Source organism: Marmota marmota, unplaced genomic scaffold (genome assembly GCF_001458135.2).
Source record: "Marmota marmota marmota unplaced genomic scaffold, marMar, whole genome shotgun sequence".
Lineage (NCBI taxonomy): Eukaryota > Metazoa > Chordata > Mammalia > Rodentia > Sciuridae > Marmota > Marmota marmota.
The window spans coordinates 8,145,204-8,165,588 of record NW_026000168.1 but is presented as its reverse complement, the minus strand read 5'-3'; the positions used below and the strand labels follow the sequence as shown (position 1 = coordinate 8,165,588).

The 20,385-nt window shown below is 42.9% G+C and overlaps 1 protein-coding gene across 5 annotated transcripts in view; it reads right to left on the bottom strand.

The window, feature by feature from the left end:
• LOC107150034 (contactin-4) overlaps window positions 1-20,385 on the bottom strand; it is an 874,282-nt gene that overhangs the window by 423,054 nt on the left and 430,843 nt on the right. For all 5 annotated transcript variants that reach the window (XM_048787029.1, XM_048787028.1, XM_048787027.1 and 2 more), the window contains one exon: window positions 10,051-10,193. In XM_048787029.1, coding sequence (XP_048642986.1) covers window positions 10,051-10,105 — 55 coding nt within the window. In that variant the 5' untranslated portion in view covers window positions 10,106-10,193. The remainder of the gene's footprint in view (window positions 1-10,050; window positions 10,194-20,385) is intronic.

Below are 20,385 nucleotides of genomic sequence, written 5' to 3'. Positions count from 1 at the left end.
TATATATATATATATATATATATATATATATATATATATATATATATATATTTAAGTACCTTAGACTTTGCTGTTACACTGTTGTTGTTTTTTCCTTCTCTAAATTTATTATTTTATTTTGCCAATTCTCTTAAGTTATACATGACAGTATAATATGTTTTGGCATGTCATACATATATGGAATATGACTTATTCTAATTAGGATCCCATTCTTATGGTCGTACATGATGTGGAGTTACCCTGGTCATGTATTCAAAGACAAGGATACGAAAGTTATGTTTGATTAATTCTTATGAACTTCCTATTCCCTTCCCCTCTTCCCTTCATTTCCCTTTATCTAATCCAATGGATTTCTATTCTACCCCTTCCCATCCTCTCTTGTTGTGGGTTAGCATTCACATATCAGAGAGAATTTGGCATTTGGTGTTTGGGGGATTGGCTTATTTCACTTAGCATGAGAGTCTCCAGTTCCATCCATTTACTGGCAAATTCTATTCTCTTTCAAGGCTGAGTAATATTCCATTGTGTATATACACCACATTTCCTTTATCCATTCTAGGACACTTAGGCTGGTTCCATAGCTTCACTACTGTTCTAGTTGAGGTGCTATAAACCTTGATGTGGCTGTGTCACTGTGGTATATGATTTTATTGCTTAGGGAACAGACTGGGGAGTGGGATCGCTGAACGGTTACACTGTTTTTGCTGAAAGCATTCCTTCAGTTATGGAGGCACCTTATAGGTCGTGATAAAGGACAACATTTTCTCCATATTTTTGAGTCAACACCTCCAGATTTACATACAACACCCCTCTCCTCTAGACACCTTCCCCCTTCATTAACCTTGCAGGGAAAGTCAGGGCTACCAGCCTGCAGTCCACCCTCTCGGAACACCAGAGAAGGAGGGCATTATTTTGTAGCTATGGTTACACACTGGGTCCCTGAAGTTTAGCTCCTTTATCTTCTAATCCAGGGTCATTCACTAGGAGCATAATGCAAAGCACCTGAAATCTGCTACCACACACATTAACAAAAAAAAAAAAAAAGTAAAAAGAAAGGGGCAAAGTTACTCTGATTTTATATAGGGGCCTTCTAGGGGGGCATTTCCCAAACTGCTTTGAAAAGGCAAACCTTGGACATTAGCTTAATTCCACTCTGAAGTGATGAGCCTTCTCTGTTAGAAACGTTTTTCCAAACAAGATAATATTATGTTCCTTCGGGGAAAAGGATTCTCGATTATTCTGAAAAGACCCAAAGCAATTGGCAATCCACCAGGGATTTTTGCGAAATATGAAAACTTATTTCTTGCACTTCTGTAAGCACAAATCTACATTTAATGACATGTATGGTATTGTTTACCAAGATGATAAGTTACTGTACTTTATTGGTAGGCTCAGGGGACATTTTCCTTTTATTTTTCCATCATCCAAATATTCTGCCATATATTTCTACTTATCCTTATTTTAGTAAGTAACATCTTTCCTACACGTATTATTTCATCATAAAGTTGATATAGGGCACAGGTCGATATCACAGCTTTGGGTGGCTCAAGGTCAATGAAATGAGGCTTCTCAGAAGAGTTGAATTATAAGAATACTTAGGACACTCTTAACTGAAAGAACCCCGTCTTTTCTATATCACCTTGTATTCAACAAGATGCTCTCAAAGCCAGGCTGATCTGGGTAAAATGGAGACATATCTATCAATAGAAAAAGCAAACCAACAGATTATGATTCAACAAGCTGACATCCCATTTTTACCATGGATGCCGGCCACGTAACCTGGTGCAAGTGGCTCGATCCTCACAGGCTCAAATGGGAAAATGAGATAAACACAATTTCTGCAGCATACAGTGTGATTCTCCACCTTTCATGAGCACCAGAATCCCCAGGAGTGCTGGTTAAAACGTGGAAGACGCCCCCTGTCGGTTTGGGTTGGTATTGGAGAATGTTCCGCTCTCCTGAGTTACAAGGGATACTGGTCTGTGGACTACTTTTTGAGATACACTGGTTCATAATTTACCAGAGGCAGGTACAGAATTTCAATAGACATCATAGTTTTACAATTAGGAGCCCGGGATTGGGAGCTAGAGAGATTCAAGTTCAAATACGACCTTGGACTAATCTCACATCTAGTTTCTTAGGCAGATCATTCAAACTCTCATTTATACAATGAAAGTACCAATTGGGGAAGTGTATTCTGAAATGTGGTACTGATCTGGCATAGAAATGCCAGGTGGAGTCTTATTATCATTGTCCTAACCACCAATGGCCATCTTAACAAAACCCATGACCCAACACTTTCTAGACTAACAAGCGCTCAGCCAATTAAGGGCAAGGTCCGGAAAGGATGGAGATAGATTCTCACCTAATACAATTCTTCTTACAGGTGAAATAGCTGGTTAAAAAAAAAATCACCAAGAAGTTTCACAGAGGAGAAAAATAGAAGTTTAGGACACTCAAAAGGATCCAGCCTCTTCCATCAAAGAAACACTAGTGGCTTCTAGGAGCTTATATATATTTATACTTTTTTAATATAAAATGCATTTTCAAATCTTTTCATCATTTTGAAATTTCCCCATCATCTTGATGGAACTCCTATCCTCCTGAACCCTGAGGAACTTCCAGAAGCCTGTCACGCCTGCTTCCCTGGGTCTTTGCTCCTGCCAGGCCCCCAGATGGATGTCTATAATTGGTACCTGTCCTACAGGACTTGCTACCAGAGGCAGATCTTCAATGTCCTGTCACCTCCTTGAAAATATATGATGCCACTGGTTTACTCTTGCGGCTGCTAACGATGAAGGTATCGCAGCAGCAGACACCTGGACCACATGCTAAGATCGACACCTTCCTGAGCGCGCGCACGCACACGCACGCTCACGCCAATCTAGATATTGATCATTCATAGGTATTTATGATTATTATATCCCATTAGACAGAGAAGGTTGCACTGCAGAAAAGTGACCAAGGTAATAGACATGCTGCAACTCTGTTATACAACCTTCAACCAATGAAGAAGGAGTGGAAACCATGAGTTATAAGGAAAGGGTACTGTGGCCAGCGGTATCCCCATTACCATCATTATCGCCATCATCATTATCATCTCAACATCAACATCATCACCTGGTTAGGAACGATGCTTCATTAAGACCCAAGCTACCTTCTTAGGGATTAGCATCAGCAGGTCTTCAAATATATGTTGAACGACTCAGTGAACAGTACTGAGCTCATGCGCGTGTTGGCTAAATATCAGACACCTTTCCAAGATCAAGGAACACGCACGTGATCTCGTGACTCTTGGCAGTTGCTCGAAGGAAGCCAATGCCCTTGATTTGTTCATTTTGAAGGAGGACAGAAAGGAACCCAGGACTTAGGTGATGTGCTCCATCTCACAGTAGGAAGCAGCATCCCTGTCTTAGGAACTGCGAAGCTCACATGCTGAACTGTTAGCTCTGCCACATCTCCAGGGAGCATCTTGGGCATGAGACAAAACACCGCAGGGCTACTCCTGTGTCCACCATTCTCAAGCTTTGAGGCAGCATCATGGATGCCACATTTCAAGGAGAATTATCCAAGAGCTGATACGAAGAACATATATTGTTGGGGCTGGGGATACAGCTCAGTTGGTAGAGCACTTGCCTTGCATGCATGATGCCCTGGGTTCAATCCCCAGCACCAAAAAAAAAAAAGAATATATATTGTTCAGATTCTATGTCACTGATTCATCTTCTCTTCCATTCTGAGTTCTATTTTATTCTATATACAGTATATTCGAGCCTCTATTTGTAGTCTTATGCTGTCTATAATGCAGGTCTGCAGCTTGGCTGAGCATATCTAATGAAACCATTAACGATTCTGCTTTAGGAGAAGCGTTAAAGGGAATATTTCTGATAACATTCTGTTTGTATACCTACTCCTAGGTCTCCATGCTTATGAGGGATGTCAAATCACCGCCAGTTTCTCTACTTACCCCTATGTCCTACGACTGATGAATATTTTCCCACTGTGAAAATATTTAAATACCTAACTGAATATTGAAAAGGAGTCTCCCATTTGTTATTTATTATGTTCTTGACATACATGGCTCCATTCTTTCCCTGAGCTTTACGTCACCAGAGCCGGTGTTTTTTTGATCCAGTTGTTAGCTTCCTTCTTGGCGAGATCTTTCTACCACTTGGGCTCCATTTCATGGCCCTGGTACCAGGGGGCACAGAGGAAATGGGAAATTCATGCTTTGGCTTCCGTCAGCATGATTGCAAATTCCCTCACAAGCCAGTTTCTTAGAAAGAGAAACAATAAAATAAGAGGTCACTGCAGGATCTCCTCTGCGGTCACTCAGTGAAGACTGACACCTATCCGACTCCCTTTTGGGCTTAATTAAATATTACTTTTGCAAGAACAGAGGTAGCCCTAGGTTTAATATAGATTTAGAACTGTGAGTTATTTGAACATTGCCTGATTTTCTTGTTTATTCAGGGGACATGAATGTCTTGAAAATTGAAACAGGACACTTGGCTGTTCAGTGAAGTCAAGTCTTAAAACTAACTTCTCTGTAATGTCCATCAGGAAGAAAGGAGGGTGTTTTTTGGGGGGGGTCTTGAGCTTTGCGGAAACATTTTGATTCAGTGGAAATGTTGTGCTCATCAGATTCTATCATTGACACCAACCAAGACTGCGGCATGTGTCTCTGCCTGTGTACTCTGAGAATCAAGAATGAGCTACTACCATCGACAGCCTGCTTCAGTGTGAGCGATGAAGGCTTTCGAATCCTCAAACACCTTCTGAGGACCACTAAGCATTCTTCCCATGTGCTCTGATTTGCAAGTATGGCCTCGATTTGCATTTCCTACATCAGAGATTCCAGCTACGTGCCTGTGATTGACTATTCAATCCGGGACTCCTCCGTGCCCTCTTTTTTTGTGAACACACACCAATTTCGGGATATATCTCCCATGAATTATATAGGACCCTTTCCTTCCTGCTCACCTCCCGTGAGATGCAGCTGTGAACGGCAGCATGGATTTTGTGAGCAAATCAACAGAATAGCTCGCCTTGGAGAGGAGGCACTTTCTCAAAAGGAGGTAATTGCTGAAGTTGGTAAAATGGCACCACAGAGAAGGAAATAAATTTAGCTTCCCTGAAACCAAGATCAACTGGGAACACATCAAGCAAACATTTTTTTTTGCACTCATTCACAGAGGGGTTTTAAATGTCTTCATGCCTCTTGCTCCACATGAGCATATGGACCAGCCGTTTTGATTTCTTTCTTGCAAATTCTGCCAATCAGTAGCACATGGCAGAGCGTATGACTGATGGGAAATTTCACATTTGTTCAGTAGAATTTCAGACTTTGTTCTAATCCTATCAGCATACATAGATCTCTGCCTCTCCAACCATGTGTACGGATAGAACGCTGGAAATTTTTAGAGTACAAGGGGACTTTAGAAGTCACCTGTTCCACCCCGTCACTGTACAGAGTGGTCGACTGAATATGTTGTGGGATTCTTGCACAGAGAGACAGGAAGCACCTTCTATTAGCACGAGCACTGGTCCAGTGGACTCCTATCTGAAGGTTGAGCCCCAAACGCAGGGAGGAACTACCTTATAAACTCATTGCTAGTTCTTCTTTGATTGACCAACTCTTAATACACATTCTGATTGGGCGTTCTGTTTCTATACAATAGAGTCATAACAATGTTGCAACAGAATTGTGGAATGTGCACATTGCTACTCACCAGAACAAACCCTAGATAGGCAAAATGAGTTGCCCAGCAGCTGATCAATAATAACATTAGTGTAAAAAGAGAGTAAAATTTACCTGGTTGCAAGCTCGAGACATAACCACAGACATAACCATGTAGGGGTATGTAACCACGATCACCTAGAGACATGCACACGTACACATCTATGCATAAATAAACAGAGCCAACTCTTCAGCAATCTCTGTCAAAGCTGCATTTCCTGTCGGGTTTCTTCCTGATTACGGACGTGACTGACACTAGGCAGCTCTCTGCTACTCATTGGTATATGCACGTTTTTTTGGTTTTGATCCTCTTAAGAACAGCCTGAGAGAATGACTAGAGCAGTTCATTCATCTGGGGAGCCGATACCAGGAAACAAAGGTAAAGAAAAAAAAAACACAAGTAGAAGTAGTTGCCATGGGCATTTGGGACTTAGTCCTGTTGTTGGGGGATCTCTAAGGAACTACAGAAAATGTGCTTAAGAATTGACTTCTCAAATGAGAGAGGAGACGGAGGCATTTATTTACTGATTTATCATACCTCCTAGGCTGAGGACTGCCCCCTAGCAGAATGCAAAAGTCTCATAGTGCTCTGAGCTTGTGGGTTGCAGAAAGACCTGAGGCAGAGAAATATAGAAGGGAAAATTCCAGCCCAGCTGAGTTGGAAGTTGGAAATGGGCCAGGAGTGTACCAGCGTGATCTGCTGTAGAGCTCCATGCATACCAGCCAATTTTAATACTTTCCATACTTCAATGTAAATGTAAAAAAAAAAGAAAACAAAATTAAAATTTATATGGATTGGTCTTACAGGGGGTTCATTCACTGAAGGATTGAGGCCAGAACACCTTGTGTCCACGGGACAGTTCCAACATCAGAGGTCTGCTCTCTTGATTGGCAGGAATGGAGTGTTCATTCATTCAATACGTATCTGTTGAATCGCACTATGTACCAGGTATTTCTCAGATGCCGGGGATACAGCAGTGAACAAAGAAAGACGGACGGCCAGGCCCAGGGTGCAGACCTGTAATCCCAACAGCTAGGGAGGCTGAGGCAGGAGGATCACAAGTTCAAAGCCAGCCTCAGCAACTTAGTGAGGCCCCAAGAAACTTAGATTCTGTCTCAAAATGCAAAATAAAATAGGCTGGGCATGTGGTTCAGTGGTTAAGTACCCCCACGATCAATCCCTGGTACCATACACACACACACACACACACACACAAGGCAGAAGTACCTGCCCTAATAAAATTCATAATCTAGTGACGGAAGATATCTTATATACAAGCCAACAAAAAAAGATTGTTATTAAAGTATTGATATGAGTTCTGCAAGAAAGTTAAGCAATAGGAAGCAGGAAGTGTAGAAGATACGGAAACGGTTGTCAGGAAAAGGCTAATATATATATTTATAATGCCTTCATTTCTTTCCAAAGAATCTTAGTTTGACATTAATATATAAATGTACAAATGGCACGATCCAGACTACAAAGTAAATTTCCTTTTCTGTTGTTGTGGTGGTGCTGGGGATTGAACCCAGGGCCTTGTGCATGCCAGGCAAGCACTCTACCCACTGAACTAGATCACCAGCCCCTAGCATGGTACACTTTTACTTCTTTAAAACAAGTTTGCTCATTTGCCAGTTTCTTTGCTCTTTTGAGTAGTGGCGTATTGTGATTATTGGTTTGAATGATGTATGGGGGGAAATGAATATAGTCAATTGTTTCAGTGGCTGGATGTTTACACCATGGGCGGCAGTAGGTTTTTTTGTTTGTTCTGTTGTGTTGGTTTGTTTTTAAACTACCGCCAGAGACTGAGTCTTGCATTGAGTTAAAGAGGAAAATATGACCACTGTTCCAAAAGTGATTCATTCATCCAAGCCCTCCAATAATTAAATCATTATAAGCTGCACCCCTTGCAGGATTAGCCCGTTGACATATTTTGATCCTCTCTTCTTTGGGGAATGAACAGGAAAAGGCATGTTTGAAATTTTAGTAATGGTGGTAAACAAAACAGGTGTAAATATGTTCTTTGCCAAACTCACCAAGAAATGTAAGACTGAGGAAGTATAGAAAAATTATGGATGATACACAGAAAAGAAAAGAGTGAGCAGATACAAAAATCTGTTCCAAATGCAGAGTGTCAAGTGCTATGCAAATTAATGAAATCAAGACGAATAGGGAGAAAACAAAAACATTAATTAGAGGTTGACTTTACCTCCACGGAAGGAGGCATATGGTGAGGGAATATTAATGTCATGTAAAACAGTTCACAAGAAAAACTCACAAAAACAATCAATATACTGATTGCCCACAACTAGCTAAGTGGGCAAAAAAAAAAAAAAAAGATACAGGTAAGATTTCCAAGTTTTTCCAAAGACACTTGAATGGCTTTCTTGATTTTCTATCCTTTCATTTTTTGTATCTACTGAAGCAGACTGGTTGAATGAACACACTGTCTTAGTCAAATCTTGAGAAACCGATTCACTATTTGCAGCTTAAAAAATATGAATATTGTTGCTGGGCGCCGAGGCACACATGTGTAATCCCAGTGGCTCAGGAGGCTGAGGCAGGAGGATCCTAAGTTCACAGCCTGCCTCAGCAACTCAGCAAGACCCTGTCTTAAAATAAAAAAATAAAAAGGGTTGAGGATGTGACTCAGTTGCTAAGCACCCCTGGATTCAATCTCTGGTACCAAAAAAAAAAAAAAAGATTATAATGGAATCATCATCAGAAGTTCAAGCTGAGGGTCTCAGTAGACCCCTTGTGGAGAGTTGGGTGCCAGAGGCATGGAGCCTGGGACATATTGCTGGGGTTATGGGACATTTAGGTTCTGGACAGATGAGGGAGATAAAGAATATCTCTAAAAGAGATGTAAGATGTTCACAATCATAGAAGAGGGAGGATGTTGTGTACTCAGCTGTGGTAAGAAGTAAGTCTGGAGTGCATTAGAAGATTTACAAATGCACGAAGGTTTACATTTAGAAGAACATAAACTTTCAAGAGTAAATCTGCAACCCTGAATGGGCCAAATGGACAGGTCCAAAGAATGTCGAGTATAATTGAAGGTCAAGACGGCAGCGTGATTCAATTTGAGTCTCCGCTCTCCCACCTGCAGACTTTGTGACTTTGACTGAGTTCCTGAATACTCTGTTGATGCTTCTGTAATCATATTGATAATGAAGAGAGTAAAAACAGACGGTAAATATTTACCTCCCAGGTGTCACTGGAGAGTGACACGAGATTAAGGATACCAAGTGCTCAGCGGAGTGACTGACTTGGAGCAAAGTGATTCGCGTCAGGACTATCATCGCTAACTTCGGTTTTATAATAATTGCAAACGTTGGCTATAACAAGGTGTCAGGAGCTAGAGATCCAAGCTCACATAGATTTAACAGAGCAACCGCTTGTCTGTCTTGCTCGGGGTTAAGTTCCCAGATCACAGTACAGGGCTGTCTCAAGGCAAGGGACTTGGCGATATTTAAATGAAAGCAAGCATCCAGATACTGGGGGATCCCAAAGTCACTTTGTAAAAACAAACATAAATGTCTCCAGGTGTCCTTCTTGGATTTGACATTCTGCATAACAAAGTAGACCAACTGTGCTCATTAGACTTAACTAGGAAGATGCAATCTATCCCGACATGGAGACAGAGACCCAGGGCGGGCTGGGCTCGCAATGTACCAACACTTGAACGAGGGATGTCAACGGCCAGGGCTCCATCTTCCAATAAACTGGAAAAGCCATAAACAGCACCTTTGAAGTGTTATAAGCCCTTTTCCTGTAGTTGGCCATGGGTCTATGTTTAAAAACCGCTTGCCTAATCGCTCTTTCGAGACCACAGGTGCATGGACATAAAAGAGTCAGTGTCAAAAGATGGAGTGACATCGGCGAGGACCTTGAAAGAGCCACCCAGGTAAACGTCCATCCACTGACATCAAAAGAGGCCACACTCCAGACTATATATTATTGGTCTTAAGGCCCAATATCTCCGAGCAACTGAGCGGCGGCATGAAGCAAAATCACAACTTTCAGGCTAAATAATGGCTCCAATGACTCTCAGAGGACCAGACAGAGAGCTGGACCATCCATGTCTGTCTCTGAAAAGAAGACCATGAAAAGAGCCACCTCAAGCCCATCAGGAAGGGGCCCTGGACTGTATCAGCAAATGCCAATCAGAGGAGCCTACGCGCCAGTGATTGGACCATGGCCACCCCAAGCGAAGGCCCGCTTTGGAATTAGTGTGACATACAGTGGCATTTTTTTTTTAATTTTTCTTTTTTAAATTAAAAAAAAAAAGTTTTGAAACGAGACACTCTACCTGCAAGGCACGACATGAAGGACGGCAGGATCAGCAGTTCCCATGGTAACCTCATCTTCAGCTTCCGAGGTCAGAGGAGTCTCAAGCCCAGGAACGAGGGAAGGGAATCACTGCTTCTTTTTAAGTTCGGTGCAACCTTTAATCTGTGGAAGACGAGAGAGAGAGAGACGCTGCGATGAGATTTGGGAATCCCTCTTCCTGTGGTCCCCACACATGGGTCTCCACTGGAATATAAATAAAACTCACTTAGTGGAAAAGTGTTACTGAGGGTGAAGGGGAAAAAAAAAACCCACTTTCGATTATGGCTAGGAAGCAAATAAACCTATGGCTTTCTTGCAAATAACAGGTGGCCAGGCCTTGCACCGGCTGGCCTGTCTCTGTGGTCATTGAGGAAAAATAAGACATGTTCCCTACTTCCTACTGCGACAGTGGAAGGTCTTTCTCCACCACTTAGTGGTCAGGCCTCGTTGTTATTTATTTTCCAAGCCATCAAAGCCCCCCCCCCAAAAAAAAAAAATTCAGAAAAGTCACCGCAGAACACAGTAGACAGGATTAATTTGGGTGGACTTCAAGGTCATCCTCCCAGTTTTTTTAGAATGGAGATATGAATGGGGACTGTGACGTCACCATTGATTCGAACATATTTTGCCCTGTGTTCTGTGTTTTGTTTTTAACATGTGCCATTGTTTGGATATGACCCGAGGGTCTTCCCCCAAAGCTTTAGGTATATTGGAAGCTTGGTCTTCACTGTGGTCATGTGGGAGGTAGTGGGCCCTTTAAGAGGTGGGGCTTGGTGGGAGGTGATTAGGTCATTGGGGTGGGGGGGCTGCCCTCAGAAGGGATGGTGGTGTCTCTCTTGGGACTCCCAAGTTCTTGTGACAGGATAGTTGTTCTGAGAGCAAGCCCTACTCCTGAGTTGCTCTCTGGCCTTTGTTAATATTTTTCTTTTCTTTTTTATTATTTTTTTTTGGGGGGGTACCGGGGATTGAACTCAGGGGCACTCGACCACTGAGCCCCATCCCCAGCCCTATTCTGTATTTTATTTAGAGACAGGGTCTCACTGAGTTGCTTAGTGCCTGGATTTTGCTGAGGCTGGCTTTGAACTCGCCATCCTCCTGCCTCAGCCTCCCAAACTACTGGCATTACAGGTGTGCGCACTGCACCCAGACTTTTTGACTATTGATGGGATTGCCATCTCTCCTATGCACCCTTCTTACTCACTCTAGGGCCCTTGGCAGAGTTTGTAACACGCTGTCTGCACCTTCAATCTCTGAGAGTATAAGCTATATATATATATATATGTCCTTTTCTTCCTAAGTAGCCTGCCTCAGGTATTTCATTCTAGCAAGGAAAAGCCAGCTAATACAAAACGCACTAGAAAACACACAGCTCCATGGCCCAATGACATAACTCCTACCAGGTCCGAGCAACTGTCTACGAAATTCATTTGGAGAAACCCAGAGCATGAATAAAAACAATAATTCTCCCATTAGCCAGGGATCTTACAACAGAATTCTGAAGTAAAGAGAGGTGACCTTTTCTGGTGTACTAACAGCTACAAAACACACAACCCGGTCCACGAGGAAGGCAGACTGACCCCCCAGCCTTCTGGAGGGCACAGGTACGTCCTGGGTAAACGGAGCAGATGCTGCTTGGTTCAAGCAGATGGCAAGCATATGGGGGGGGGGGGCGCAGATCCAGGATGGCAGGAGCACCCACATCTTTCCAAAGAAAAGCTGAAAATAGTATTGTGCTTTGCAAGTGTAAACACTGGACATCAGATTAAACATTTTTGTTCAACATCGTGTCGTTCAAACAAGGCCAAATCGCTATCTGTTGCTGAAGGTCGACAATGTGACCCTCGGAAAACAGAGCTTTTCTTTCTCTCACCCACCCCGCCTTCTCCCGTCTCGCCCGCAGCCCGCGGCGCACAGACGCACAGATGGAGCGCCTTCTGCTAGCCAGACAGACCATGGGACCCGCCCCATAAGGAAGAGGCCATCTCCACCCTCCAGGATCTCACCCTCCAGTGAGAAGAGCGACCCACAACTTCACATCATTGCAATACAATACGACGGTACCCAGGAAGAAACATTTTTGGCCTCGGAGTCTCCATCCACGGATGTGCTCCCAGGGGGGTCAGAAAGAGGAGCCTTTTCATCAGTAAGCAAGATCAGGAGATTGGTATTCTCTTTTACACCTCTTTCTTTCTTTGTTTCTTTTTTGGTAACACAGATTGAACCCAGAGGCACTTAACCACTGAGCCACAGCTTCGGCTTCTCTGTTTTTTTTTTTTTTCTGAGACAGGGTCTTGCTAAGTTGCTTAGGGCCTAAGTGGTTAAGGCTGGCCTTGAACTTGCAATCCTCCTGCCTCAGCCTCCTGAGTTGCTGGGATTACAGGTGTTCACCACTGTGCCGGACTTTCTTTCTTGTTTGTTTTCTTTTTGGGTACTGGGATTGAATTCAGGGGCAGGTGACCCCTGAGCCACCTCCCCAGCCCTATTTTGTATTTTATTTAGAGACAGGGTCTCACTGAACTGCTTAGCGCCTCACTTTTGCTGAGGCTGGCTTTGAACTCGCTATGCTCCTGCCTCGGTCTCCTGAGCCATTTAGATCACAGGCGTGGGCCACCGTACCAGGTCCAGCTTTCTATTTACAACACTTGCAGTAACTAATTATGAGATCCTGGGTTTGCAATCCTACCCTATCCCTCTCTAAGTCATTTTGAGGGAAACTTCCTAATTCAGTGAATAAAACTTCTTTGAAAACTACACAGCAACATATATTTCCAGATAGTATTATTCCTTCACTCTCAGTACTTTTTAGTTATTAAAAAAACCAATAATAGTTAAGAAATTAACAAAAATTGTATGTATTTCTGGTGTATATATTTGATATGTACTGATTGTGAAAGCCCTGATATTTTATTGTTATAAGATCATACCCAGGCACAGTGGTATACACCTGTAATCCTAGCAGCTGGGGATGCTGAGGTAGGAGGATCGTGAGTTCAAAGTCAGCCTCAGCAAAAGCAGCTCAGTGAGACCCTGTCTCTAAATAAAATGCAAAATAGAGATGGGGAGGTGGCTCACTGTCTAGTGTCCCTGGGTTCCATCCCTGGTACACCCTCTCCCCCCAAAATCATAATATCTAGGGGCTTCTCATCTCACTCTCACTGATGCGATAAACACTGAGCAAACACAGGCTTAAACAGAAACGTGGACCAGCACACACTAGTTGATCAAGGGCTCTTGGCAATAATGTATACCACGTGGTCACTGGAAAGCATCTATGGTTACCAGGAAACCAAGAGCAAGTGAAGTATCATCATGAAAGAATGGGCCCTGTTTTGTGCCCTTAAATAGCTCAGTTCTCCAACATTAGACCTAATATGCTGTGATGACAGAAGGGACCCTTGACCTCCGGTCTGCCAACGTGACTGAAAGCCAGGGGTGTCTCAGATGGGATTTGTTCAGGTCGCCTTCTGACATTCACGGTGGTGATCAGTCCATTTCAGATAAACAGGATGTGCTGATCAATGAAAACTATTAATGTCTTAAGCCAATGATCGGGGTATGAATAATTAATCTTGCTAGGGAAATACCATCTTGAATCTTGGGGGATTGATTGATCGACCACGTTAAGCAGTTTCTCAAAACAATTAAAATTACCTTCGGAAGTGTATCCAGTTACAGGACAGAGATTTAATTCACGACAGGAGATGGTTTTGCAGTGTGTGTTTTGTTCAGAAGCTGTAGATTTTTTTTCAAGGACAGGTGGGGGGTGCCATTCAAGAATCCTAGCCACATTTATCGACGTTCAGGTACGGGAGATTGGGCCCTCACTGGTCAGAAATAACAGGATCCTTGACAGACATTTGTCTAGCGGGCATCATAACCAAAGCACCGGGTTTTCTGAAGGGAGTTTGAAGATTCATGCATCTCAGGTGGGCATGGGGTGCACGGTGCAAAGTTTCATCATTTCAGTTTTCCTGCCAGAGCCAGACAGAAAGGTACAGGATGAGGGGAGAGTTATGGTAGCCATAGATCTCCCCGCAGCTCTGAGCTCGCTCTGGTTTATTGGAAGGTGTCTGTAACAAAGGCTAGTATACTCAGCACTAACTTTTGAGATCTTGCCCAAGACTGGGACTCATAAATCCTGGGGAAGAAGCCAAAGGATGAAACAGACCTTGGTTGCTTTCTCGAACCTAGCCTCGTCTTCTGAGCCAGAAGGAGATGATTCACTGAATTCTACGTGTGTGTGTCTGTGTGTGTGTGTGTAGTGTGTAGTGTGTGTGTGTTCCCACACGGCAAAATTTATTGCCACCCTTCCGACACCCCTGACACTGATAGTCACACCGAAGATCTCAGTTTTATGAAGGACCAAGAACAAAAGCATGATTTCGTTTTCCATCCAGAGCCTCAGTCTGTGGGAATCTGCACCTACAGCCTGGTTGTATGCCTCACGTACACTTTGCTAAATTAAAATTGCGCTGATATCCAGAAAGCACTAACTCGGGTGCAACAGAGAAGAGTGTTTATCATGTGGCATGAAGAAGAGTGCCCGATTTTGCAGGGATAGAGACCAGAGAGGCTGGGCCTTGTCTTTGATGAGCAAATTAAACCCATGGCTGTGGTTCCATGCAAAGTGCGTAAAAAAAACTCTCTCAAAGGGCTGCGCGAACGGAGTCTTCCAGGATACATCAGAGGGACAAAATGCATTCAAAGGCAAGTGACAGGGACATCACACAGGCAAGAAGCCTGGAGCTTAGTGCTCAAGTTACAGTCATGCAAGACAGTGAGAAGCCTCATTCTCCCGCTGAGTCCTGCATCTGTAAAATGACTGCAATGGTGATACCCATCTCCCATTCTTATTGGAAGGATGAGTGACAAGGTAGCCCTCCTTGGGAAACCGCAGCCCCACAGGGCCTGCCGTCAGGAGTCAGGGTCTGGAAGCTGAGTCAGAACGTGGCCCCTCCTCAGCCTGGCTTGTGCATTAAAGACGTTGGGCTTGATTCTGAAAGTCAGAGGCCAGACAGGCATGACCCTCCCTCCACAGCCAAAAGACCCCAACCCATTTGAGGTACCTGCATGCTTCACGAGCAATCCCCAGAAGCACGGAATATACGTTTTTCTCTCTCTGCTTTTTCTCCTCTGGTCAACAGTTCATTAAATCACATCTCTCATTGCTAAGTAGGAGTCCAATACAGAGCACCTTTTTTTTTTTCAAGGTCTCATACCGGGAAGACAGAGTGGGAAACACTGGGTTTGGAATTAAGTAACTGAGTTCTATCTTTCTGTTTTTTTTTTTTTTCTTTCTTTCCTGCAGATGATCTGGCTTTGGAAAAGCTAGCTCATCTCTGTGAACATGTCTGCTTGTCTCTGTGCTGGGGATTGTTCCGGAAGGTCTCATCTTCCTCTCAAGCCTGCTGTAAAGGGCCATGGATGCATTTTTGTAAATGCATCATTATTACTATAGTTTAGACTCATATTCAAATTCAGCTCCTGACCCGTGCCCACCAGAAAGATTTTTTAATGTTATAAAAGTGGGGATCTTGGGCTTGGGGTTGTGGCTCAGCCATAGAGCCCTCGCCTAGCACATGCGAGGCCCTGGGTTCGTTCCTCAGCACCACATACCAAAATAAATAAAATAAAGATATTGTGTCCAACTACAACTAAAAAATAAATATATTAAAAAAAAAGAAAGTAGGAATCTCTGTTTTCCCTCTTGCTATGTAAGACACACATAGCAGAACAAATGGTCAGAAGACAGTTCACAATGAGGTGGTGTACAAATGAGGAAATAAATGGACCTGTCTTTTGTGGATCTGCTCTGTGCATTTTTACATGCACTTCATAATGACCCTGGGGTCAGACATTACCGTGTTCTCTAACACCCAGAAATCAATAAAGCCTGTCCTTCAAGGCACCTCTTCCTACTTCAAGTACTGAACATTTTTTTGCTAAGAGCCACGAACTTGGCTGAAACCAGCCGTCTTTTAAAGTGTAACGTGACAACCTTATGGTTGCTTTTCACACTCTCCTCCTCCAGATGTACAACGGGGTGCCACTCAGTCAAAGCACAGAATCTGTGTAGGATTCACAAGATGAATCCGAGCTGGGGGGTTTCAGAGCAGAGACCTCGTCAGGATGCTGCGTTTCACCAACGTGAACTCCACCGTCTTCCTCTGACACTGTGACCTTATGTTCCTCTGCCCCAAGGGTAGGCACAAGGCACACATTGTTTTCTCGCTAATTATTATTTAGAGGGCTGCCATTCTTAATAAAGCAGGAATTTTAAAAAGGATCATCCCCCCAGTTCCCAGTTGTGGAGTTGAGCATTTCCTAACTCTGCAATTAGCTAATGAGGGGTACAGTCAATCACCACGGCGGAGAAGCAAAGAATCGAGCAGAGAGCAAGAGATCAAACAAGCCTCCTCCGAAAGCAACGTGCCAATCATTTCAGAGGAAAATGGCAGACAGTCAAATATGAAGGCTCCATCCGTCGAGGGAGACTTACTGAGTGCCTATGATTCAAATACTGAAATGCAGAATTCCAAGTTGCGGGTCAAGGACACTGGGCGCAGAGGTAACTATATATTCACACCTGTGTAGAAAAGATGATTGTACAAGTGAGCTTAGGAATCAAATGAGCAGTACAGATCCTCTGTACTTCCTGTGGTTATGGTAGCTGGCCTACAGGTTCTTCTTGGATACTAAAAATTCAAATTACATCAGGCAATTAAATTAGTTGACTGGATTGCTCCTTGTACCCGCTTTGCTCTCTATTAAAAACAAGAGAAATATTTCCAGTCCTATATTGCAATAAGTAGTCTGCCAGAAATGGTGAGAAAATGAACGTTTCTTGGTTCGTCTCATTGGATGGCTTGTGCTAAGCAGGTGAAGATCATTAAAAGAAGAGAAGATATAGCTAGGTGCATGGGTGCACTCTGGTAGTTCCAGGGGCTCAGGAGGCTGAGGCAGGAGGACAGCAAGTTCAAAGCCAGCCTCAGCAACTTGGCAAGGCCAAAGGCAACTCAGCAAGACCCTGTCTCTAAATAAAATATAAAAAGAGCTGGGGGTGTTGCTCAGTGGTTATGTGTCCCTGGGTTCAATCCCCAGTACTAAAAAAAAGGTGACATATAGGACTGTATAATGTTTGGGAAGCCACTGTGTTAATTAAGAGGTAGACATGGAGAAGATGGTATCCTTCCCTAGATCCTACCCAATGGGCTCTTTCTATCAAGATCACATTGTAGAAACCTTGATGAATGATGGAAGGTCAACTAAGATGGACTTCCTCTCCCCATTTATAAAGTTTTTCTAGGTAAAATGGTGTCTTCTATTTATGATGATTCCAAATAGAAATATGATTATTTTGCTGGGTACAATGGTGCACACCTGTAATCCCAGCGGCTCGGGAGGCTGAGGCAGGAGAATCGCAAGTTCAAAGCCAACCTCAGCAAAAGCAAGGTGCTAAGCAACTCAGTGAGACCCTGTCTCTAAATAAAATATAAAATAGGGCTGGGGATGGGGTTCAGTGGTCGAGTGCCCCTGAGTTCAATCCCTGGTACCTCCCCAGACCCCCCAAAATAGAAAAGAAATATGATGACTTTATTAGGCAGAAACACACTGAAATAAAAAACAGGTAGCCAATACTTCATCATTTCAGTTCTGCAAGGATATCTCTCTTTCTTTTTAATTGTAGACAGACACAATACCTTTATTTTATTTTATTTATTTATTATTTGTTTTATTTATTTATTTATTTATTTTTAATGCAGTGCTGAGGATCGAACCCAGTGCCTCACACATGCAAGGCAAACACTCTACCAACTGAGCTACAGCCCCAGCCCGAGGATCTCTTTTAGACAGCATGAAAGTCCACAGAATTGTACAGAGTTAATCTGAAAACGATTATATCAAAGTTTTTTCAAGTACATACCCACTACCCACTTCTAAATACCCTTCCTCCTCATAAAACGTTCATCGACTGTGCTGTTGGAACTTTGCTACCAAAAAAGTCCACCTTTCAGGTGCAAAGTAATCCTCAAAATGACAGTGTTCAAAAGATCACTGGATTAAGATTCAGCGTAGCTGGGTTCTGGGCTCAGTGGTCCAATTTACTTTCTGGGTAAATTTCCTCCTCAATCAGAGGAGGCGGGAGTGTTGTGGAGCGTTCCGGAAACTCTGAACTGTATTGGTCTAGGAGAGGACGTACGTTCAAAATGCATTTAATTGGCTGAATGAAGAGTGGCCACCACAGCTTGGTCATTACCAGAGCCATTTGAGGCCTCTTAGAATGCTCAGATGACATCAGTTTCCCATGCACCAGGGCTGTTTGAGATACATTGCTTTTAAATTCCACGTAGGATACTGTTACAGGAAACTTAATCCCAAGCCACAAACACATATCCACTACCTATAGCTCCATGAAGTAATCACTGCACCACCTTTCACATTTTTATTTAATTTTTACTTATATTAAAAGAACACATGGACATAGTCCTCTCTCTCTCCCATGAAGGAATTACATCTGCAGAGTCAACGAGCTGTGTTTCTGGTATCCGAATAGTGACACATTTAAAAAAAAAAAAAAGTTTATGCTACTATTGATTGACTATATGGCCCTTCTGTATGATTATTTTGTGGATGGTAATTCGCCTCTTTAGCATAATTACTGCCAAGGATGGACACACACACACACCTTGCTTTACTGTTTCCCAAATACAGTTATATAATTTGTTTAGTAATTTTTTAGGCTGAGCCCCAGAGTACACTGCTTGTAATTCTGTTTAGGTAGTAATGTTTTCTTCCTTGTAGATAATACTTTTGTCTTTATGTGTTCAGGTTTCTAAGTATATATCAAAAGTTCAAAATTAAATGTGCTACTAGACTGACTGCTGTCCAGATGACCAAACAGATCTTGTTGTCTGTATCTTTTAATACATGTTACTTATTGGGGACATATAGATATTGAGTAGGTTTCATAGTCCATCTGCAAACCAGATATGTGTCTCAAGCCTTGTCACACTGCTTGGTAGGAAACGGAAAAGTCATTATATTCCATGCTGTGATTCTCTTCACAACTGTCCATATATATGAATTCTTCCTGCATGGGGAGTATCCGTTATAACCGAGTTAGTAAATGCACAGCATTAAGAGAGAAGTGGTTGGGGCTGGAGATGTGGCTCAAGCAGTAGCGCGCTCGCCTGGCATGCATGCGGCTCGGGTTCGATCCTCAGCACCACATACAAACAAAGATGTTGTGTCCGCCGAATACTAAAAAATAAATATTAAAAAAGTAAAAAAAAAAAAAAAGAGAGAAGTGGCCACACTTTTAAATACTGTTGGAGGCAACGTAAGGACAGAACACAATACAGAATGACCCGGCAAATGATAAAAAGCAGACGTCACTCATAGAGCAGTTACTATGTCGTAGCCATCTCCGCACGGTGTCTGAGCTCATATCGTCTTTAAAACAGCACTTTAAAATACACAACAAGATTATGATTATCCATCTTACAGGTTAAGTAAAATTTCCCCTAGTGAGGCTGATAAGTAGTGGAGGCAAGACTAACTCTGAACTTTTTTCCCCCCTGTATTTATTGAGTTCTATTTTACGTATTGATATGTACCCATTTTATACACTGTTAGGGTTTGGATGTGGCGTTCCCCCAAAAGCTCACGTGTGAGATAATGCAAGAAGGTTTGGAGGAGAAATGATGGGGGTACAACCTTAAACTAATCAGTGAATGAATCCCTGATGGGATTTCACTGAATGGTAACTAGAGGCAGGTGGGGTGGGGTGGGAGGGAGTGATTCACTGGGGCTGGGCCTTGGGGGTATATATTTTATATCTGGAGAGTAGAATCTCTCTATCTGCTTCCTGATCACCAGGTGAGCTGCTTCCCTCCACCACCCTCTTCCACCACGATGTTCAGCCTCACCTTGGACCCTGAGGAATGGAGCCTCCTATCTATGGACTGAGACCTCTAGACCCGTGAGCCCCAAATAAACTTTTCCCCCTCTACGATGGTTTGGGTCAGGTCCTTTAGCCACAGCAGCAAAATATGCTGACCAAAGCATACATCGATATGGGTCCGTCAATATGCGGTTGGATGAGATTTCCTAATAGTCATCTAAGAATTGCTACCAGCAAACTGTTGAATATGTCCATCACCCCGCAATAAACCCTAAGGTTTGACTTCAGAGCATGAACACTGCACCAGCCTGTTGAAATTCCCCCAAATAGTCACATGACAATTTATTATCAGAAGAGCAAGCAACTGCAATATATAAAAACATGTAATTTATATATATATATATATATATA